We start from the raw sequence: 24,095 nt of genomic DNA, 5'->3' as shown, positions 1-24,095 counted from the left end.
ATTTATATGATCATCGCTTAAAATATGCTGTGCATGATAGGTTGGTTCGGGAATGAAAAAAGATTACGATGAACAACAATATTTCTTATTATGAGTGGTTATTTCAAATAAAAATTAAAAAAAAAAAAACCATAGTACATATGTTTCATTATAAACTGAAAATTGAAAAATGGAGATTTAATGTGTTTAAATTTTATGGGTGGTGAATTTAAATTACTAAAGTTGAAGCATCTAAGTTTGGTTGGTTAAGGCAGTTGTCCATGTAATGACTATAGTATATAAATCACACCACTTATTTATTGGTATTGGAGAGTATGGATGCATTGAACATAATATCAAATAAGCAACACTTTGTTCCTACTATTGTTGTTTTTTGTTTTTTCCTCTTTTAATACTTTCAAAGGTGATAAATGTTGGGGTTTTAGGAGGCATATTTGAGGAGATTGGACCAAAAGGAAATTATCTTTTTAGCCTCAATCCTTTTCCATGTTAAGAGGGCAAAAAGAAAATAAAAGCAATAAGCAACAAAAAGAAAAAGGAAAGATAAGTAAAAAAGCATACATACAAAATTACAATAAAAAAGTTGTAAAAAAGGTAACCCATCTTACTGACCAAAAGCTAATTTATATTTCCGTCTCTGTCAATACCAAAGAATAAAAATCACACCCTCACTGCCTCATTTCACTCAAAACTCTCGCACTCCCACTCTCCATCTAACCCCCCCGTCCTCGTCTTCTTTCTCTTCTCCTGCTTCAGATTTCTTCAGAAATTGCAGAGACAAAAATAAAATGCAACTCTTCCTTTTGCTTCTCCTTCTGCTGTACCTCCATATCCAGTACCCAACCGTGTCTGCAGCGCGCCTCCCGGAGTACAGAGCCCTTCTCTCCGTCAAGTCCTCAATCACTGATGACCCACAGTCGGCGCTCTCTACGTGGAGCGCCACCACCAGCCACTGCACCTGGTCTGGCGTCACGTGTGACTTCTACCGTCGTCGCGTGACTGCCCTTGACCTCTCGTCCCTGAACCTCTCGGGTACCCTCTCCCCGGACCTTGCTCACCTTCGTTTCCTCTCGAACCTTTCCGTCGCGGCAAACCAGTTCTCCGGGCCCATCCCTCCCGAGCTATCCTCCCTCTCCGCCCTCCGCTTCCTTAACCTCTCCAACAACGTCTTCAATGCCACCTTCCCCTCCCAGCTCTCCAACCTCAAGAATCTTCAGGTTCTGGATCTCTACAACAACAACATGACCGGTGAGTTGCCCCTGGCCGTAACCGAAATGCCCATCTTGCGCCATTTGCATCTCGGCGGGAACTTCTTCGCGGGTAGGATCCCGGCCCAGTACGGGCAATGGCAGTTCCTGGAATACTTGGCGGTTTCCGGTAACGAACTCGAGGGCGCTATACCCCGCGAGATCGGGAACTTGACGAAGCTCAGGGAGCTCTACATTGGGTACTTCAATACCTACGAAGGTGGCTTACCCCCGGAGATCGGGAACCTTTCAGAACTGGTTCGTTTCGACGCTGCCAGCTGTAGCTTATCTGGTGAGATACCGCCAGAGATTGGAAGGCTCCAGAAGCTCGACACTCTGTTTTTGCAAGTAAATACGCTCTCGGGGCCTTTGACGGTCGAGCTTGGCAACTTGATGAGCCTGAAATCCATGGACTTGTCGAATAACGTGTTTACGGGTGAGATTCCAGCGTCATTTGCCGAGCTAAAGAACTTGACACTGCTGAACCTGTTTAGAAACAGGCTTCACGGCGCGATTCCTGAGTTTATTGAAGACTTACCAGAGCTGGAGGTGTTGCAGTTGTGGGAGAACAACTTTACTGAGCACATTCCTCAGGGGCTGGGAAAGAATGGGAAGCTTCAGCTTCTCGATCTTTCATCTAATAAACTCACTGGTTATTTGCCTCCTAATATGTGTTCTGGGAATCGGCTCCAAACTGTGATTACTTTGGGAAACTTCTTGTTCGGTCCAATCCCGGAACAACTCGGGAAGTGCGAATCTCTGAGTCGGATCCGAATGGGGGAGAACTTTCTCAACGGTTCAATACCAAGGGGTCTTTTCGGGTTGCCCAAGCTCACCCAAGTGGAGCTGCAGAATAACTATCTTACCGGGCAGTTTCCGGATACAGATTCCGTCCCGGAGAGTCTTGGCCAAATCAGTCTCTCCAACAACCAGCTTTCCGGGCCGTTACCTCCGAGTATCGGTAACTTCTCCGGTATTCAGAAGCTTTCCCTTGATGGTAACCAGTTCACAGGTCGAATCCCACCACAGATTGGAAGTCTACAGCAGCTTTCCAAGATGGACTTCAGCCACAACAAATTCTCGGGCCCCATTGCGCCAGAAATCAGCCAATGCAAACTGTTGACCTTCGTTGATGTCAGTCGAAACGAACTCTCCGGTGACATTCCGAACGAGATCACCGGTATGAGGATTCTGAATTACCTGAACCTTTCGAGAAACCATCTAGTTGGAAGCATTCCTTCTTCCATAGCGAGTATGCAAAGCTTGACCTCTGTTGATTTTTCCTACAACAACCTCTCTGGTTTGGTTCCGGGCACCGGCCAATTCAGCTACTTTAACTCCACGTCGTTTGTGGGCAACCCTGATCTCTGCGGTCCTTATCTAGGGCCTTGCAAGGAAGGGGTTGCCAATTTTTCACGCCAAGCGCACGAGAAAGGCCCACTGTCTGGCTCTTTGAAACTATTGCTTGTGACTGGATTGCTTGTTTGCTCGATTGTGTTCGCAATTGCTGCAATCTTCAAAGCCCGGTCGTTGAAGAAGGCCAGCGAGGCTCGCTCGTGGAAATTAACAGCGTTCCAACGCTTGGACTTCACGGCCGATGATGTTCTGGATTGCTTGAAGGAGGATAACATCATAGGCAAAGGCGGTGCCGGTATTGTGTACAAAGGATCGATGCCTAATGGTGAGCAGGTCGCCGTCAAAAGGCTACCGGTAATGAGCAGGGGTTCTTCCCACGACCATGGATTCAATGCGGAGATACAGACTCTGGGGAAGATCAGACACCGTCACATTGTGAGATTATTGGGTTTCTGCTCAAACCACGAGACCAATCTTCTGGTTTATGAGTACATGCCAAATGGGAGCTTGGGCGAGGTTCTTCACGGCAAGAAAGGGGGCCATTTGCACTGGGATACTAGGTACAAGATTGCCGTGGAGGCTGCAAAGGGTCTTTGCTATCTTCATCACGACTGCTCGCCCCTGATCGTCCATCGTGACGTGAAATCAAACAACATTCTTCTCGACTCCAGTTTTGAAGCTCATGTTGCAGATTTTGGCCTTGCCAAGTTTCTGCAAGATTCGGGCACTTCGGAGTGCATGTCTGCAATTGCTGGCTCATATGGATACATAGCCCCAGGTTAGTACACTTTCCCATCTTGAAGTAATTATTATCTTTATTTAATTTTTGGTCAATTGTGTCTCCTTGGAGACGTACTAATTTAGGTTTCAAAGTCTCAATTATGTCAACAGCTCTTGAAACCCAAAACCAAATTTTGTCTCATACTGTGTGGTTGGGTTGAGTTCTGGTATTGTTGTGATTGTGGTTGTCTCTTTCATGTGAGTTTTGACTATAACCCACTGTAATAATTCTCTTATCTTAAATTGGATGAGAGATTCTTTATTCGAAGACAATTACACAAAGCAATGTTTTTATGTTGATAAATGTTGATGATCTGTCCTGCTTTGAGTAACAGTGGCACTACTGTTACTCCCACTAGAATGTTGCCTCAGATTGAAAATCTTTTCAGATTTTTTTTTGACACAAATCAATTTATGTTTTTGTAGAATATGCCTACACGCTCAGGGTTGATGAAAAGAGCGATGTGTACAGCTTTGGTGTAGTTCTCTTAGAACTCGTTACCGGCAGGAAGCCAGTTGGGGAATTCGGGGATGGCGTGGACATTGTCCAATGGGTTCGAAAAATTACAGACTCGAAGAAGGAAGGAGTCTTCAAAATCGTCGACCCGAGGCTCCCCTCAGTTCCTCTGCACGAAGTGATGCACGTATTCTACGTTGCAATGCTGTGCGTCGAAGAACAGGCAGTGGAGCGCCCGACAATGCGCGAAGTTGTTCAAATCCTAACGGAGCTTCCAAAACCACCTAGTTCAAAACAGGGAGACTCAATCTGTAACAACACAATTACAGAGTTATCCCCACCACCACCACCACCACCACCAGGCACTGCCCTAGACTCTCCAACAGCAACAACAACCATAGACTCAAAAGACAGCCAACAGGCATCACCTCAATCACCACCACCCGATCTTCTAAGCATATGAAGTGGGGTTTTTAGTTTGTGGGAAATTGGGAGTTTGTTCTGAATTCTGGATTGTGCTAGTTCTTATTTTTATTTTTGTTATCTGGGGGGTTGGGTTTGCTCTAACTTTAAGGAGTTTTCACTACATGTTTTTAAAAGTTTTTGTGTACAGTAGCAATTGGGAGGGGGTGTTTATTTTTCTTATAAGCTTTTGTCTTTATCACGTAGTAGTAGTACTAGCTTTACTGCTTCATCCTCTGGTAATCTGTTTATGGCACAGCTGTTACAGTTCTGGGTCTGCATTCTGCATCACTGTAAACATCAAGTGGAGGGGAGTCAGTGTTTTAAGTTGTTTGTGACGTGTGTGAGTGGGGAAATTGAAAACGTACAAAATGGGGTTGGGTATCGGGTATATAGGAAAGTGTGTTTGTGGTTTACATTATTATAATATAAAGGAAAGGAAAATGCGAATGATGAACTGAAAACCCTAAAGTGGGTGGGTGCAGTAAAAAGCAGAGCCTTTCAATTACCGAGACTGTTGGATTTACCTCATAAGAGTGTGAAACTGAAAGGTGAAAACTCCATGCTCCTGACCAATTGGCCCCCTTTTCTGAAGTGATGGTGAATCGCAGCACAGGTCAATGGCTTTTATATTTCTCCATATTTTGTACCTAAAAAGCAGTACTCCCTAATCTATATTTCTTAATTGTCGTTAAAATTTCAAAAGGAGTTAAAAGATAGATCGTAAATAATAGGAAGATTTATGAGTTAAAATTAAAGAATAGTATAAATAATAATTAGATGAGTTGAGATGGATTGTGAATATAAATCCAATATAAATGGCAGAACTATCTCACCTAGCACATTTTATATTATCTCATCGTTACAACAGTCTTGCACTCCCAAAAACAATCCTGTTTGTATATCAAAATAATTTTAACTCATCTGATAGTTATAATTTTTTTAAATTTTTATATAAAATATAATAAAAAATTTAATTTTTTTAAATTTTAAAATAATAATAATATTAAAAAAATAATATTTTAATAATATTTTATTCAACTTTTATCTCAACTTACTATTCAAATTACATTTAAATAAATTCAACATTATTTCTCTCCAATTTTCTTTTATGAATAATTTTTATTTTTTAACGCATAGATAATATATACCGAAATATTAAACACTCATAGATTATTCGAAATTTTAGCTTAGTATTATTAAAGTTTTATAAAATTCACGTATCTATTTTTTTTTTTTTTGTTTCACTCTACAATCCTTTTAGGACCCTCTTTTTAAGGCAGACCCCTCAAATTAGACTTGGCAATTGCCTGGCACATGACTCACATGCAATGCGAAACTGTGTCCAAACTTTTGAATCCTAGAGGGGACATTCCTCTCATACAATGTCCAAAATACCTAGCTATTTGAACATATAGGTCACGTAACCATGTATTTATACGAGGGCATGTTGGTAATGTGGAAGAACTTGTGTTATACATATGATATTGAGTCGGTCAATATTAAGTTGTGGAAAAGGACGTATAAGAAGAAATTTCATAATTTGGAAGCAACTTGATCTATGCCATGTAATAATTCTATTTATGAGGACCCGGCCGACATAGTCGACATCCTGTTTGACGGTGGTCGATATTTCTATGGATAAAAAATTCTCTAGAATTTTTTAACATTGATCATTTACACGAATTTTGTTGGGGAGTTTCGATATTTGTCTTCAAAGTTACGATTATATAATAAAAACATATTAATTTATATTATTTCTTTTCATATATATATTATACGTACGATGTTGTCGACTTCAAGGATGTGAACAAAATATATTTGATAAAAGTTATAAATTATTACAAAAAAGATTTCCATGTCCACAGCAATCAATCAAACCAAGCATAAGAATTTTGTTTTAATTAATTAGTGTATGGTTGTGCCTGTCTCTGAAGAACTACGTGAATGTATGATTCTGATATGATATGACAGGGCGAGAAGAGTGTTGGAGTAGATTTTTTAAACGAAACATCATTTCAACGACGTGGCAATGTCCCATCTTTTAGCACTACTTCGAGAGGAAGAAGAATTCCGGGGTGGTGTTGAAGAAGGGATTCAACATTTATATATATATATTGGCTAGCTCAGTCACGGTGTCTCTGACTGACTGATGATGGAATTCGAAGATTCTTCTTCATCTTTCAACATTATAAATGAATAAATGCTGTCTTTGAGTTCGAATCGAATCTTGAATATGTTGGCCCCCGCTGATTTTTGACATTCATTCATTTATTTATCAAATTTTACTTCGATTTTCTTTTCGAATTATTGATTTTTTTAATCCTTTAGCAGTTTAGCTTAAAAGGATGAGGAGATAGATAGAAATCAAGGTAATATGACTTTTTTAATTAAATTAAAATTAGTATAGAAAACTTAGGCTCATTTGTTTTTACAATACATTTCATCTCATCATTATAATTTTTTTAAATTTTTATATAAAATAAATAAATAATTTAATTTTATCAAATTTTAAAATAATATTAATATTAAAATATATATATTTTAATAATATTTTATTTTATTTTATTTATAAATATAAACGAGGCATTATAGTCAAAATTGCATTACCTTTTTATTAATTGTTATATTTTTGAAATGTATATCCTATATTTTAAGAGTTTTGCTAGGTACAAGCAAGTTTGCGTATCAATTTGCGTACTAATATTGTTACCTTCATATTTTAAATTTAAATTAGCACTGTTTTTAATAAAATTTACTTTTTGACCAATCATATTGAATGGATGCACGTATTAGTGCGCAAAATTGCTTACAATTAAATTTTTTCATATTTTAAAAGGTGACATTACTCACTATCACATCAAATAAATGAAAAATAAATACAAGTATAAAACTGTCATCCCCATTCAATTTCTGTATTTGGGTTGGTCAATAAATTCAACACATTCATTCATTCATATATATATATATATAATTTACTTCATGTATTTTATTTATTTTTAAATATTTTTTACTTAATAATTAAGAAAGTAATTTTTAGTATATTAATTTTTTTTATTTTTTAAAAATATTTAAATATATTAAAAAAATGAAAAGAAAAAAAAAGAAAAAAAAAAGGGACAAATTTATTCTAGGCAACATATCATTTGTTGCTGAGCGGCAGCCTAGCACTACTCATATACACACACTAGGTATAATTCGAGTTTGATGCTATAAATGCAATGAAATAAACACGATACATACCTACTTTACGATAACAAAACAACCCTTTCATAAATCTTAGAGATCTTTGTAAGATAATAAGAAATAAGAAAAAACCCTTTCATGCAAGAGTATTTTCATAATAAGTCTAAATAATAATAATGGTAGTAGTAGTAATAGTAATAATAATCAACAATCCTCTTGAAATAATCATAGACTTGCCTTTTTATAGGCTTATAATTGAAATTCAACCTCTATAAAAAGTTTCTATGGTCATAGTCAAACTTTAGATAAAACCTACTTCATAAAAAAAAAAAAAAAAAAACTCCTAATAGCATTATCTCATCTATAAAAGCCCTAATTGTATCAAACACTCGTTACAATTGAAGTTGAAATAAAACTCTACTGAATATCCAACAAAGTCTTGTTTTTAATTTGCTGGAGCGAACTCTTGGATTGTGCTATTCTTTTGTAAATCTCTCATGGTTTCAAGTTGTTATTCTTTTCTAAGCTCTTTTATACTCTTGATAGCCTGCATATTGCACCATGCACCGATATTGATCAAGGCCTCATTTATAAGGACATGTAGACGCGCGTGAATAGACGATTCATCTCCTCAATTTGAATTTGCTTGATTTGTCTCTACGTTTTACATCCTCTTTTGTCTCTATTATACTTATCCGAATTAGCAAGTCTCTATCTTTCATACACACAAAATATTTTATTTTCTCTCCATTTTTCTCGATCTGTTGCATGTGAATTGCATTTAACAACATGCATCCATGTCTTAAGAGTACTCTCAATGGCTTTTGCATTATACAAAAAATGTAAATAATTTAAAAAATTGTTCTAAAAAGAAGCTCCATCCGGTTATATAAAATGAATTGTAAAATACAATTAGCTACAGTGCCCCGCTACATATAGCGGATACTGTTCATCCTGTAAAATTTTTTTTTATTGTTGATATTTCATTTACTCCCTCATTTTTATTTACTTTGATTTTTATCATGTAAACAAATTTTTTTTATTGTTCAACATTTAAAACACATAAATTTCATTTTCTTCTAAAAAATATCTTGGAATTATTTTTAAACTAATTTTTTCATATTTGATTTGATTTTTAATTTTTATTGGCTTATATATTTTTGTTTTACGTGTATAGAACTGAATTATTTTACATTGTATATAAAAATAAATTACAAATATAAAAAATATATGGATATTGTAAATTTATTGGTAGAAATAAAATATTTAAAAAGAATAAAAAAAATATTTAAATAATATAGAAAAAAAATAGATAAGTTGATGGATGATATATTATAAAAATTAGTATGTAAAATAAAAAAAAAAAATTTAATGATATATTTTAAAAGATAAGATAAAAAAATCTATTGGAAATGATCTTATGAGAACGAACGAATTTTATATCTTCCTGACTTATAAGAGAGAGAACTAAAATCGATGAAATTAAGGTTAAAGATACTAGCTAGCTAGTCATGCACTAGAGGACAGAAAGCTTCTTAAGTTTTATTCTTATTAGCCTTATCCTAATTAGATCTGTCTGGACTCTGAATTAATTTCAGGGTTAGGTTTAGGTCTTGTCTCTTAAACGCGTAGGCCTATGATCATCAGTAAATGTTAATTAAGTTGGTAATAATTAACTAGCTAGTGGAATGATCATGAATTATGTAAACCTAACCCAACCTACTCTCACTCACAAAGAAGAAAAAGTCCAAACCTATTAATATTAACTTATTAATTAATTAGAATATTGATCAGAAAATAGAAGCTACTTCCATTGCGCGCATATATATATGGATAAACGCTCCACGATTGATAAACCAGGACATTATAAAATTCAACAAGGAAAGATGCATTTGATCTTCCTTTCAGATCAGTGTGTCTTGATTCTGCCTGTTTTATGTGGAAAACTGATAACACTAAGCAGAAGAATGCAAAAACATTGGTAAAAGCTAAAGTTAGGGGGATAGAGAAATACAAAATCGTTCTCAATATGACAAACAACTTTTAAAAAAAATCTATCAACCATGGGATTCCAACGTGGGACTACTTTTCTTGTCTGAAAGAAAGGTAACATCTTTTTGCTAGGAACTATATCAGATATCTATCAACTAGTCTCATTTTTCGACTCATATTCACTTGTCTTTTGCTATCTTTTATAGAGATGACAGAGCAAATTAAGATGTGTGGAACGAAAGCATATATAGAAAACACACGGAATTATAAGCAGTTTTATTTTATCATGCATGTTCTATATATATATATATATATATATATATATAGTTCTGATGGCCGAAATTAAAGCTTTCATATTAACTTAAAGGTAGATTCTCACAATAAAATGAATCTAACTCATGAACAAAACAGGCCGACATTAGAGGACAAAGAGGAGCATGCATGCATGTGTGGAATGTCTGGAGTGCATGTAACGAAAGTACAGAAGTAATTTTCTGGAACAGGTTTGGACGGAGATCGAATTTGGTCTGAGCAATAAATTAAGGCGGATGATGATAATAATAGGAGAGATGGTTGGAGTCCAGGATGTAGGTATGCCACAATTGATGTCGCACCTACAAAGGAGACCTAATTTAATGTTGCCATGATCATGCTCTCTTGCATTCTTTGACTTCATTCAATGTTTTGGACCAGTAAATATATGTCAGCTAGCTGCATTTATAGATTCTACAAACTGCATGCATGCCTTGTAAAACATGCAACTGAAAAAACGATACCCACAATTTCAGAAAAACACATGACCAATAATGTTGGAACATGCATGCACACGATAAACAACGATATGATCCTCAAAATCTCGATCAGCAAGTTAGTGTATGTTTGGCATATATTGGTTAGCCAACTTGTGGATGTTTCAAACATTGGAATTACTTATTGGTAGCTTATGTAATACCAGAATCTGATTAATTAGATAATTTAATAATTAAGAGAAGTGTTTCATGCATGTACAAAAAGATTTTATAAAAATAAACGTATAAATTAATATTATTTTATATCGTTAAATCTATTTTATATTAAAAATAATTTTAATATATAATCTAACGTACTATACAATATCTATTAGTTTACAGATTTATTTTTATAAAATATCGATATTTGAATAAACGATTTTTCATTTTATCATCGCTGATCATGAAAAGTAATCAACATTTAATATTACGGAGGTGGACGTAGCCACGTAGGAATATATGTCGTTATTTCTTTTTAGTCATTTTATTACAATTTTCTCACAGCTTCAAGCAAATTAGGTATCCATGAAGAGATAGACCACGAGGATAAGTGCCATGCCTTTTTCTTGAAAGTGCCCTCATATTATATTATATATTGCCAACCAAAAAGTGGAAAGATAAAAGATGAGTGACGAGTCACGACAGAATATATAGTCCAAAATCATGTCCACTCTAAACTGTGGAAGATAATGTAATTAGCTAGACATGGTAGGAAACACAGCTGTGGATTCCAAACTTGTATCTGCCATGTACCCACGGAAAAAATGTACATTCATACGTTTACGTGTGTACATACATTATATATAAATAATTCTTTTCTAAGGGACAAATTATATTAAAATATTTTTTTTTTTATAAATTTTGTATAAAGTATATTGTATTATATATTTTTGAAAATATTATAAACATAATTTTTTTTAAAGAAGAGGGATAGTACTTCTAATTTTATTAATAGTCATCATTTATGTAGCGGGAGATTAATACTTTTTACAAATGGGAAAAGTGCTTTGAAAGCTTTATAAATCCTAAGATTAAGGCTGCATTTAGATGTTAAACCGAATTAAGATGAGTTTAGATGTATTTAAATTTCAAAATGACTTTAGATATATTTATGGAAATTTGAAAAAGATTGTTGGTCCCTCTTGTAAAGTGATGTTGATTTGAAAAAAGTTGTGGATACTACGTGTAAGGAGATTTTAAATTGAGATATATTTAATAATTTGAGAGTTGAATGTTTAGATGTTAGACTCAACTTAAAATTAGACTGAATTGAGTTGATTTCAATACAGTCTAACAATCAAACTGAGTTTATCTCAGTATAGTAAAACTCTTACAAAAATCATATATTCTAAAAAATTAATCCATACAATAATTATAAACATAATTCAAGACATAAAAATCTTATAGATTAATTCTCGATATTTTTTCTTTTATATTCTATATATCATGTGTGTGTGTATATATATATATATATATATATATATATATGCAAATACAATACATGATATAATTATGTGTATGCAGAAATTAAGGAATACATGATGAGTGTGAGTACCTCCCTTAAAAACAGGATACATGCATGCACATATATTGCATTCCACTAATCGACAGTACTGCATTTAATTTCAGGGAAAAAGGAATGCACTACGGAAGAAAAATAATGAAAGCTTTATCAATTAATTACCCAACTTTTTGTTTGATTGAAACACATTTAATGCATATTATGCAACGGGCGGGAGTGAAAGGTAGACATTTGAGGCGATGTTGGAAAAAGCAAAAAAGGAAGACGTGACTCTCCCTTTCATGTACATAACTTTTTTTAAAAAAAAAATCCAATAATATAAGAAACAAAAGTGTTAGCTGGAACGAAAGCTGTAAAGGGAATCAAAAACTTTTGCCCTAGCTCGGTCTAATTGGTACGTAGTAATTAAATTATTTATTAATGTTAGCACCAAGCTGTCATGTACATGTGTAACCAATATTTAAGTGACACTAACATATGTGATGTGCAAGATATTAATTTCGAACATGGGGACCCACATCTTATGCATGCACTAGATAAAGTGTCTTTCAACTCAAGTCCACTCTCCACTACTACTTATATTTATATTTAAACCCCACCATTTTTAACTTTTATCCTTTTTAACGAGATCATAATGACTAGATTAGAGTTATCTTTAACGTCTAGCTAAGTCCACTCCCACTTCTAATAATTAATTTAATATTAAATCCCATCATTATTGTACTTCTTTTCAATATATATATATATATAAAACATAATGGTGAGAGACTCTCAATTCATCTTAACTTATCTTCAAATCTAAATGATAACAAAAAAAAATAACAATAAATAAAAAAATAAAAATAAAAATAAAAATAACGAGGAGATTAGTACGTAGTCATGTGTCATAGCTAGCTAACTAGAAATTATCTTGTTTGTTTTTATAGATAAGATGAAAGAAGATTAAAGTTAAAAATTAAATAAAATATTGTTAAAATATATTTTTTTAATATTATTTTTATTTTAAGATTTAAAAAAATTGAATTATTTATTTTATTTTATGTAGAAATTTAAAAAAATTATGATGATTATATGATATGAGATAAATTATGAAAACAAATAGGTAAAGATTGATCTTCAAACTAAACTTCTAGAACTACAATTACAGTGAGACACTGTACGTGCATGCGAGAATAAAAACATGCGAGTCCATATATATATATTTATATGCATGCATGCATGGTTAAGTCGATATCCAAGATTAATCATGGAATCAAGTGGTCAATACAAAATCAAACCCAGAAATCCAGAAAGGGTTTGTGCTTTAATTTAAGTTGAGTAACGTTCTAACATATCCCATCAATGCTTAATTTAATTGATGAAGATTCTATTAGCTAGCTAGCAGAAAACTGAACTAGAACAACCTAGTGATCCTCCCACAGATCCAGCTTCTAGTAGTGCTGTCGTTGTTGAGAGACTCCTGAGGTTACTTTAGATCAGGTACCAGCTCTGTTTATGGAGTTCGTTGAGCCCATCATGGAGAAGCTTAAGGATCTAGAATGATCTATTAAAATGTTGCAAGAGGATGTTAATATACTAAGGAATCAATAATTATGATCGTTTTAGTTATTATTTTACTTTTTTATGTTGTATTGAACATTATCTATTTGAGATGTAATTAATGTATAGTTTTTATTTCTCGTGTTTATTACTTTGTTTATTTTTTTAATTTTACTTGCCGTTCATGATAATATAAAAAATGATACTATCTTTAAAGTTATATTTATATAAATTTAACATAAAAGAAATCATTATAAACTTTTGAAGTTAATTACATAAAAGTAATTTATGAATTTATAAATATTTTAACTCACCGCAAATTATAATATATAATATATATACATTTTTATATTTTGAAAATGATAACAAATTAATGGAAAAAATATTTATTACTTTAATGGAAAAATAAATGCACAAATCCATACTAATAAAAAAAATTAATTGAATCTTTATCCGTTCGAACAAAGAAATTTAAGTTCGAACGGTTATTAACTTACCCCGGAGAAAATAAATTAATTTCCTGCCAATATTATTATTCGAACAGATTATATACTGTTCGAACAGACATTAATTCCATGTTCGAATATATTTTGTTCCGTTCGAACGGTTTTCCTTTTTTGAAATGATATTGTTCGTCACAAAATATCTTGTTCGAATGGATATTTTTCTGTTCGAACGAATTTAATAGCTAAGGTATTTTTGGAGACGAAATAAATTTTATTTTAAAAAATGACTTTTAAGAACGAAATTTATTTCGCCTCTAATAAATTTCATCCTTAAAAATCAAATTTCTTGTAGTGTAATACAAACTAGTAAGCTGGAAAATAATAGGCTGCTGGGTCCCTTTGATTTGTTAGGCCTCTATTGTGTTGAACTTGATTGTTTTTATGGCGATATATAATTAATCCGATTCAATAAGGATTCGTATTATTTTCAATAAAGATTGTTCTAATTCAATCCACTGATCAATTAGAATTTACTATATATTATATTATTCTCTTATATGACCGTTGTACTGTATAATTCATTTGCTTATCATCTGAAATATAATCATCTGCAGTTGATCTGTAGATATAAATACATTATATATTAAACTACAAATTATCTTATATTGTGTGTCACAGATTTTACTTTTACTTTTTTATATATTTTTTCTCCGATCGTTCTTTAACACACTTTCACGAATGAAAAGAGGTATTCGTGAATAATATAAAGTCTATAAAGCAAGATTTAAAGCTAAATCGCATGTCTGATCTCTAATTATATAAAAACTACCTTCACTCAAAGTCTTCCTAAATGTTTATGATCTTCCCAATTAATTAAACGTATTTGTCACGCATAATCATGCATCGATCACATTCTAAGTTGATCTGGACTGTATAAGCTAGGAAAGATTCAGTACATCCTTAGCACATTGTGTCTGATCTGTTTAAGCAAAGGAAAAAAAATAAAAATAAATAAATAAAAGACGTTAAATTAATATCATCGAGAGAGAGAGAGAGAGAGAGGATCAGAGCGATGGGTCCCATATATACATGAATATAGGATGAATGTTTTGTACAAGCAAAGACAGAAACAGGTAGTAGATCTCACTCGCAAGAAGGACAAGACAATGAGGCAAGATTGAGGATGAGGCCAGGAATCGAGAAGAGGGGCAGATCCTTTAATAATGTAATGTTTCAGTGGCAATTCTTCTTAATCATTGTTCACCCAATTCTGCATGTATCATAGCACTAGGTCGTGGTCAGTGGTTATCTTATCAATTACGCGCGCGCAGGGTCAATAAAGTTTAATAAATCAAGTACATTCTTCTCCATCATATAATGTTCCTTTATTTATTCATTTACCAACCAACCAAAAAGGAGACGCCCACTGCAGTACTACTACTAGCCTCATGTTCTGTTGCACGCATACATTTTGTTTGTGCATGCATGCGCACGTGTATGCACACTTATTACGTGGCCCATGATGACTATGAGATAAGTCTTCATTTGAGACTTAACAAAAGACTTGAATATGGCCTTGTTTGGTTGGAAGGAAAGTGAAAGCGAGAGAAAAGAAAAGATTAAAGGTAGAAAAGATGAGGAAAAATGGAAGAGATAATCATTTTTCATTATGCGTGTCTGTAAAAGAGATGGAAGAATAAAAAATAAAGGGAGTAGGGTTTTCCTTTCCCAGCTTGTTTTGATGGGAATGAAAGGGCCTCAGTACCAAATTAATAGGGTTAAAGTCAAATATCATGTGTGACCTCCAAATACTAAAGAAAAAATGATATGAAATCATGCCTGAATTTAAATGAATATGTTTGCTCATGAACAGGACTTGAATGGAACAATAAATAAATAAATAAATAAACTATTATTATTTGCATTTTGACACATAATTGAAGGTCAACGTCGGTGACACTGCATGTGAGTTGTACCTTTTTATTTTTAAGGCTTAAGTTTCTAATTTTGGGCATTTAAGGTGAAGAAGCATCTCTTTTATTTTATTTATATAACTTTAATTAAAAATAATAATATTTATTTCACTTTAATTTAATCACATCATCTCACAATTAATAATTAAAAACTACTGAAGGAATTACTTTTTAATTATGATTGTGTTAAAATTGTCCAAAAGTTGTAACCCTATCAACTTTCTTTTTCGTACAAATATATATAATTGTAAACCAAATAACAATGTCGTTTAAATGTTTTGTCATGTAATTTCAGGCCCGGCCCGACATGTCATTCCAACCCAACCCAATCAGTTCCGGTCAAAAGATTTTAATCTAAAGAGTAACTCGGATTGGGCTGGGATTGAAAATTGTCTACAATACAGGCCTTTGTTGTGTGGAGGTAGTGGATCTCGTAGCCCACCCCCCAACTGCCCATTCATCACCAATCGTTTGAGCAGTAGTAGTTGGGCACCAGTTTTTTAGAATAATTCTACATAATCGTAAAGTGCATAAACGTCGTGTAATCACTTAAAAAAAATAAAATCTATTATTAAAAAATTAATTTTTTTTTTCATATGAATCCTATATTTTATTCACTTTTTTCAAAATGATTACTTAGTGATTGCACAATTCACGGTTGCAAATGTCTTCTCTCTTTTTCCTAAATGATGTTGGGCAGTCTTTTGTGAACTTACATGTATGATCAATGACATTAACTAATCTGGCTTGAGTCTCTGGCACAGGCTTTGAGAACTTGTTTTGTTAGAAGAATAAACTGTTAAAAGTCCACTTTCCGATGTAAGGAAATTGTAATCTTGGAACATCATGCCAGATAGATACAATTTCCTGTGCCAAGAAGAAAGCCAGAGGTGGTATGAGATATCGGACAACCAGTTCTGTGTATAGATAGATAGATAGATTACCCAATTGATCTTTTTCATTACGTGAATTTCAGCTGTGCCTCTAAATGATCAAAACCTTTTTGTGGCTTGAAAGTAGCAACAGTTAAGGACGCCTACTTCCATCTGATATTGTTGAAAGAAAGACAACCACTTATTTTGAGGAACCATGGATCTCGAATAAACAGGTTAAGATCCATTAGACAAGGAATATATTGTCGCCTTCTCATTTTCTGATAAACGAAACTCCCTTCTGGATGCTCGCTGCCAACTCTTTCTTTGCCTTCTCCAAGCCAGCCCTGTTGATGATCATTGAGAATGTTCAGACTTACCGTATAAGATGAAGATGGAATTGAATTAAAGACTTCAAAGCAGTAACAACTACAGACCTCTCGTACTCATTCAGAGGGCCAAGAGGATATATTTCCTCGGCTCCAGTACGGCCAAGCCGTACCTTAGATGCAAAGAAAGGAAGTTCAGTCACCTAAAACAGGCAATGCATGATTAGTCGTTTGAAACTGCAACACAAATAAAAGAAGAAGAAGAAGAATTCTTAAAGATTCTTAAGTAAATGGCACTCCTAAAACATACCGGAGACGCTACAAATGCACATTCAACAACGCCTGAATCACCTCTCAAGCCCCTAAGGCATGCATCTGCAAATTTAACAGCAGCATATGCCTGCAATGTTTTGTTTTTTAATTTTGTTATATGGAAGCAAGTCCAATCATTAAAGCATGCAATTCATGTGGAAGTGATTGATAAAGATAAAAAACAAGTCTCGAGCAAAATTACAAAATAACTGACCATAGACAGTGTTGCAGAACCAGTTCCAGCTTTTGCCTGCAAACAACGTCAACAGTCCGAGTCAAACAACAATCCACTGTCATAAAACACAACGGCAACAGGCAGGACTAGAATAAGAGTTCAGTTAAGATGTACCAATCAAAACTCGAGCAAAACTGGGTATCAAGCTACTTTTTTTAAGCCATAATGTCATGAATCTAGTAGCAAATACTTTGCAATAAGAAATATAATCATCTAGAAGATGAGTGTATTGAATCAATCAACTGGTTATAGATTCTTAGAAGCAGGCAGATTTATGGTATCATGCACACATGGGTGTCTACTGTGTTTCTGGGTGCTAGAAAATAGTTTGCTACATATATGGCAATATGGATTCCCAAAACTACTTAATCCTCACATTGTATTAGATGATACACTGAAGAAAACCATGCCTACAAAACATGCCATAGCACTGTATCAAAGAAACTGTAGAGAGTCATGCTTACAGAATCCTATTGCGAGGCCATATTGCTAGTCATGGCAATCAATATGACTCTCATTCAATACCCTTCATTACTCACACTAGATTCGACAATAATAGGTCACTAAATACTTCATCAGGCCACATAACCAAAAAGAATTTGCACCTTCGCTAACCCACTCTTCCAATATTTAAATTATGGAATAGCCATTCAAAAATCACGTGTCTTAAGGTTTTGTAACTCTTGTGCAGGTCACTTCTTCAGGGAAAAGAAACAAGTCTCTTCTTCAGGTTTTATATATTCATCTCAACATAGATTCTAAATCCAGCCCAAACAAAAGCTAGCCCTGATAAGACACTCCAACAAGAGCCAGTCAGTGATGTCTCAGTATCTGTCTAGAGTCTAGACCCCAACTCGCAACTTTTCCCACAATTAAAAATCAAGGTAGCCATTTCTACACAACCAAGTCTGAAGAAAGAGGAAGCACCCTCTGAGCAAAAGTGGATGTTAGATGCTTTCTCACTGCATCAGAAAGCCATATGTAACATCAACCGTAATAGTCATTCTTGAACAAGAACTTTTTGTTTGCCTTCCTGACTCATAATTTCAGCCTTAAGCAATCTAGCAGACCTCAAACCATTAACCCTTTCTGGTTTAGCAAAGTGTGTTGCAGTTGCAAGTTTGGTTCTTTTTATTGTATTTTCCCCCATAGAGTGGTGTAATTGTTAATCTCTCTCTCTCTCTCTCTCTCTCTCTCTCTCTCTCTCTCTCTATTTCAATTCCCCTTCAATGTCTCATATAGGTAGTTATTACACATAAATGCAAAATGGGTTAGTTCGCCCCATACTGATGAATGGGTTGTATATCACGTTTTTAGCCACAAAAGCAAGGCCTATGAGACTGAGATCCATTAGACCAAGAATGTTGCCACATACAAGCCATGTCAGTTACGAGATCAGATGGATATCTTCTATAAAATAGCATAATCATCTTTGAGATGCCACATTATGGAACATACTGGAAGAAACAATTCCTTAGGGTGGCGAACAGAATGGAGAAACTCTTTAGGGCATTCTTATGGGGAGGTATGGAGGAGGAGAAGAAATTCCATTTGGTTATATGGAAGACTGTATGTGTCTCAGTTGTGAATGTGGGTTTGAGTGTGTAACCTGAGAACTTTTAATAAAGCGTTATTGAGAAAATGACTTTGGAGATATCATTTGGAGGGGGGATCTTTGTGGAAGAATATCATTGATGCTAGATATGGTGTCGCTTGGGGTGGTTGATGCTCTAAGGAAGTGAGAGGGGGGGTATGGTGTGAGTTTATGGAAGTATATAAGGAAGGGATGACCATGTTTTGCAAATCACATTCGCTTTGTAGTTGGTGAGGGCATTCGAATTAGATTTTGGAGGGACGTGTGGTGTGGAGACCACGCTTTGGAAAGGGTTTTTCCGGCCTTATATTGTATTGTAGTGAATAGGGAGGCTTCAGTGGCGAACGTGCATTTATTTACTCATGGTACACATCAGTAGAATATTCTTTTCAACAGGGATTTACATGATTGGGGATTACCTATTGTTTCAGAATTTTTCAGTTTACTATATTCCATGGAAATTCCTTTGGCACAACGAGATAACTTGAAGTGGAGGTCTAATAACCGTAAGTTATGCACAGTTAAGGCGTATTATAGCATCCAAACAACACAACTTGATATTACGCCGTTCTCTTGAAAGAATATTTGGAGGTCTGGTGTGCTTTCTAAAGTAGTTTTTTTTATTTGGAGTGCTACTCTTGGGAAGATATTGACCACAGACAACCTGAGGAAGAGATGGTGTGTAGTATTGGATTGGTGCTACATGTGTAAGAAGAATGAAGAATCTGTGGACCATCTCTTATTGCACTGTGAGGTAGCAAGGGTGTTGTGGGATGAGATCTTTTTAAGGGTAGATGTTGCTTGGGTTATGCCTATGAGGGTGGTGGATTTGTTGGGTTGTTGGTCAAAGATACAAGGCAGCCATTAAGTGACAGTAGGGTGGAAGATGATTCTGTTGTGTATTATGTGGTGCATTTGGACAGAAAGGAATGCCCAGTGCTCTGAAGATAAGGAACGCACTACAACCAAGCTGAAGAATTTTTTTCTACACACTCTAATGTGTTGGCTTTCCACTATTGTATTACATGGGGATAATGTCCAGAATTTCTTGTCTTTAATTTATCGTTCTTAGAATGTAATTAGGAGTTCTTATGTATACTTCCTGTATACAAGGGCTATGCCTATTTCATTCATATATATAATATCTATCGTTTACAGATAAAAAAAAAAAAAAAAAAATCCATACATGTGCTAAACAATCCAAGTGAGATGTTATCATCAAGTCCACATATGTAGTGGCATAAAAGAGAGGAAGAGGCATGGCCCCCCGCAGGGGGGGGGGGGGGGGGGGGGGGGTTATATATTTCTATACCTCAACAACTTCTGTTCCACCATTTTGAATGCGATCTGTCAGGTAGTCAATTTCTTTCGGGGTGAAAGAGCTAGGAGGTTTAACCTGTATATGATCCGAAGAGCAATCAAATAAGTAAAAATAAGGATCTGCACTAGAGCACAGTACTGGAACGACCTAAACTCAAGCATTTAAGTACTACTCTTGAACCTGAGATAGAAGGGGTAAAATTGTAACCCCTGCATGACCCCCAACAACTGGAACATCAACTTCTCTAGGGTCAAGACCTAAAACTTCCGCCTGCAGTGAATCCAAAAGAGGACAAAAGTAAGATTTGAGTTACGTCGAGAGAAAAAGAAAAAACAATAATTCCCCCCCCCCCCCCCCCCCCCCCCAAAAAAAAAAAAAAAAAAACCCCAACAGCCTTTCCCTAAGTAAGGGGTGTCACCAATAGGCTACAACAAGTAGTGTCATGGAATACCTGTTTTAGTTCTTTGAACATATACTTACAGTCGCTGACTTAGTAAGTCATAAATATATCTGAAGATCTTCCTTTCAAGTTATAAATCAACCAAAATACATCTATCACATGAGAACACTATGATGGAATAACATACTACCAATATCGTGTATGCTAATACACACATTGTTCTCTTAACATTGGCCAAACATAGAAGGAAAGCAACTTCTACCCCATGGTGAACTCGAACAAAGCCTTAAGTCCCAGCAAAAATATTTTATGACTTCCTCATAAGTGCTTATAAAATAGAACATGACCAGTTGGAAGAGTGCAAAATAAAAAGGAGGGACAGGGACTATTCAGAGAACTCAGCTATAACATAGCATATCTATGAAGAATTCTTCCCTAGCTAATTTCAAATTTGATGGTCAACAATACCGCTTAACAGAACCCACATAAAGAAACATACGCATACCACAAAAGTATTAGCTCTAACAACGTCAAGCATTGTGACACCCAAAAGTCGTTTTGGGTCATAGGTGCCTGCTTTCTTGAAAACTTCTGCCGCAATTGGAACTGTGGAGTTAACAGGATTACTGATCAAGTTGACAATAGCATTTGGGCAGCACCTAGTAATTCCTTCACAAAGTGTCTTCACGATTCCAGCATTGATGTTGAACAGATCATCTCTTGTCATTCCTGGTTTACGGGGCACTCCAGCAGGGATGATCACAAGGTCCATGCCAGAAAGAGCATTATCCAGCTGCTGCGGCCCCAAAAACCCACGCACCTATACATATAAAGGTGTCAATTCTAAGTGCCACATTAAAAAACTTCACCCGATAAATTTGAGAGCTTCTAATAAAAAGCTATGGTGAACGACTGTTCTACTGAAAATTGCTGACCCTTGATCATCACCTAAAGAAGTTTCGAGCTCAAACAAAAACTCTGGATGCATGGCTTTTCTTTTGGTCTCTCATTAAATTGATAACTCCCACGCAAACTAAAAATAATCCAATGGGTACACGAAAATTGGACAAAATAGTTCAAAGATCATTGTCAAAATCACCCATTAAGTTCAAACGCTAAATGCACAATGAGAAAGAGGAATGAACTTTACCACAGCACCGGTGTCCATGTGACTGATATCAGCCGTAACACCAGGAGTGTTGACGACATCATAAAGATGAAGAACGGAAACCAGAGGATTTATCTTCATCAACAGGGCTAGAGGCTGCCCAATGCCCCCTGCAGCACCTAAAATCGCCACCTTAAATCCCGGTGCCCCACCTTTTGCCCGGCAGTTAGCTGCTCTCAAACCCGAATTCTCCCCCATCTTTTGATCCGCAATTCAACATACGTTTTCGAATTTTAACACCACCAAAACCATTATAACAAAAAAATATAAACTTATATTCAATAAATCGATGTAGTTAATAAACAACCTTGGGAAGAGAGAGGTAAAAACCTGGAAACCAGGAGGGTGGAGATGCGCAGAAATTCTTGCAAGGCGTTGGTTGACCTCTGAAGTGGGCTGCATCTTTCTGTTTAGTTTTTCGAGTTATCGAAGCAAAGGACCATGAGATCTCTCATTCAGAGATTATATATGTATAAATAGAAAGGATTTGAGGATGACATATTAGGTTTTCTGGAAAAAAATTGGGAAGTGTGGAAAGCTTATCTTATCCTCCGCCCCAAAATTTGGATCTTCCAAAAAAGTTCAATTATGAGGAAAAAAAAATTAAAAAAAAAAATTATTCTGGTCTACAACATTAACATGGCGGATCACCTCTTCTCCGTATCTGGTGGCCCCATACATAGGGAGGTGCCTGAAGATTACATTTTGCAGCCCATTTTCCATTATAATGGGCTTCCTAATATGAATGAGGCTGAGGCCGGTGAATCTAAGACAATTGAACATATCTATGTGGGCTTTAAAATAAGCAGAGGCCCGTTGGGTTGGGTTTGAAAGGAAAGTGTTGGGCCTCTATGTGTGGAGCCTGATTGTGTTTGTGGCGGCTTAGTTTGATGGCTCGACTCGACAAGGATTTTGTCATAACTTTTGGTGGATTTTCAAGGAGGCTAGAACCATGGAGCATAGGCTTGACTCGATAGGCCTAAGTCGGAGCAATTATGGACAAACCTTGTGAGGGCCCGGGGCGAAGCTCTCCAAAAAAAACTTTTGACTCTTGATCTGACTTAACCTGCTGACTACAACTTACTTATATTGTATTATTCTCTTATATGGCCGCCACATTGTATTTGTTTATCATCTAAAATAAAATTATTTGTTGCTCTGTAAACATAGACATGTTATTGAGCACGTAAAATTTATGTCGTGTGTGATTGATTTCACTTTTTCTTCTTGTCATGGTTCATAACAAAAGGAGTACAAAATTGTCTAAATAAAAAAGAAATAAATAAGGAGAAGGAGCAAAGAACAAGGTTTAAAATTCAGAAGTAGCTACTGACAAATAGATCTCCTTATGATTTGGGTGCAGGTTGTTTTAGAAAAAGTATAATTATTATTTTTTAATTAAAGTTGTTTAGAAAATTCATTTTTGAGATACATTCTAAAAAATGTATGGTACGGTTGTCAATTGCAACGTCCTAAGATTTTTTTTTTTTTTTACTCCATGATTAAGAAAGTATTTTTTAATGATATTGTATTTTTTTTTTAAATATTTAAAAGTGCTAAAAAAAGATACGTACAAAAGAGCAAAAATAATATATATATATATATATATATATATATATATATAAAATACACTAGCGAAAGCTCCCAACGGTGACTGTAGTGTTACTCGTACATATAATATGAGAGCGCCTAGGAGCAGGATGTGATGACAATATTGGATTTACACTACCCAATCAATGTTTGACACATGAATTTTAACAAATGTAAAATAGAATTGCTTGTAGAGAAAATCTTCCCACCGATCCATCTACTATCCCTCAAATAATAGCCCTCCAATAAGTGTTTGCCATGTAGCTCTTCCATTACACATTTCATATGCCTGCCTATAGCTGATAATACTATGAAAAAAACTCCTCCCTCATGAAAACCCTCTCTCTCTTCCACCAAAGCCCCCTACCCTCCACTTCTCCACCAAAGCCTTCTGAGAAATGCCTCAATACAACATTTTTAATATTCCTAAAATGGTGGGGGTGACAAAAGTCAAAGATTTTCATCCTAGTAATCTTGTAAATGGTGTTTACAAGATTATTTTGAAGGTAATTGCTAATCGTTTTTG

General features: G+C 35.0%; 2 protein-coding genes across 2 annotated transcripts; one reads left to right on the top strand and one right to left on the bottom strand.

Annotated features, from left to right (window-relative positions):
* The first annotated feature begins 669 nt into the window (after nucleotides 1-669).
* On the top strand, nucleotides 670-4,573 carry LOC121259596 (leucine-rich repeat receptor-like serine/threonine-protein kinase BAM1). The gene is made up of 2 exons (XM_041161232.1): nucleotides 670-3,381; nucleotides 3,810-4,573. The coding sequence occupies exons 1-2, from the start codon at nucleotides 789-791 to the stop codon at nucleotides 4,301-4,303; spliced, it is 3,087 nt and encodes a 1,028-aa protein (XP_041017166.1). The 5' UTR covers nucleotides 670-788; the 3' UTR covers nucleotides 4,304-4,573.
* A 12,093-nt stretch (nucleotides 4,574-16,666) lies between these two features.
* LOC121259785 (malate dehydrogenase, glyoxysomal) lies at nucleotides 16,667-22,590 on the bottom strand. Its single transcript, XM_041161527.1, has 9 exons — nucleotides 22,310-22,590; nucleotides 21,962-22,177; nucleotides 21,317-21,631; nucleotides 20,592-20,681; nucleotides 20,403-20,486; nucleotides 17,476-17,511; nucleotides 17,260-17,349; nucleotides 17,058-17,152; nucleotides 16,667-16,967 (listed from the first exon to the last, which is right to left on the bottom strand). Exons 1-9 carry the CDS (start codon nucleotides 22,379-22,381, stop codon nucleotides 16,895-16,897), a joined length of 1,071 nt encoding a protein of 356 aa, XP_041017461.1. The 5' UTR covers nucleotides 22,382-22,590; the 3' UTR covers nucleotides 16,667-16,894.
* Nucleotides 22,591-24,095: the final 1,505 nt, after the last annotated feature.

Source organism: Juglans microcarpa x Juglans regia, chromosome 4D (genome assembly GCF_004785595.1).
Source record: "Juglans microcarpa x Juglans regia isolate MS1-56 chromosome 4D, Jm3101_v1.0, whole genome shotgun sequence".
Taxonomy (NCBI): domain Eukaryota; kingdom Viridiplantae; phylum Streptophyta; class Magnoliopsida; order Fagales; family Juglandaceae; genus Juglans; species Juglans microcarpa x Juglans regia.
This window is presented reverse-complemented; position numbering and strand designations above follow the sequence as displayed.

Coding starts and splice junctions, on each gene's coding strand:
- LOC121259785 (XM_041161527.1), bottom strand. CDS start 22,381: ATGCAGCCCACTTCAGAGGTCAACCAACGCCTTGCAAGAATTTCTGCG. Junction 22,178..22,309: donor TCCACCCTCCTGGTTTCCAG/GTTTTTACCTCT, acceptor GCGGATCAAAAG/ATGGGGGAGAATTCGGGTTT. Junction 17,512..20,402: donor GTGGAACAGAAGTTGTTGAG/GTATAGAAATAT, acceptor CGTTGTTTGCAG/GCAAAAGCTGGAACTGGTTC.
- LOC121259596 (XM_041161232.1), top strand. CDS start 789: ATGCAACTCTTCCTTTTGCTTCTCCTTCTGCTGTACCTCCATATCCAG. Junction 3,382..3,809: donor ATATGGATACATAGCCCCAG/GTTAGTACACTT, acceptor ATGTTTTTGTAG/AATATGCCTACACGCTCAGG.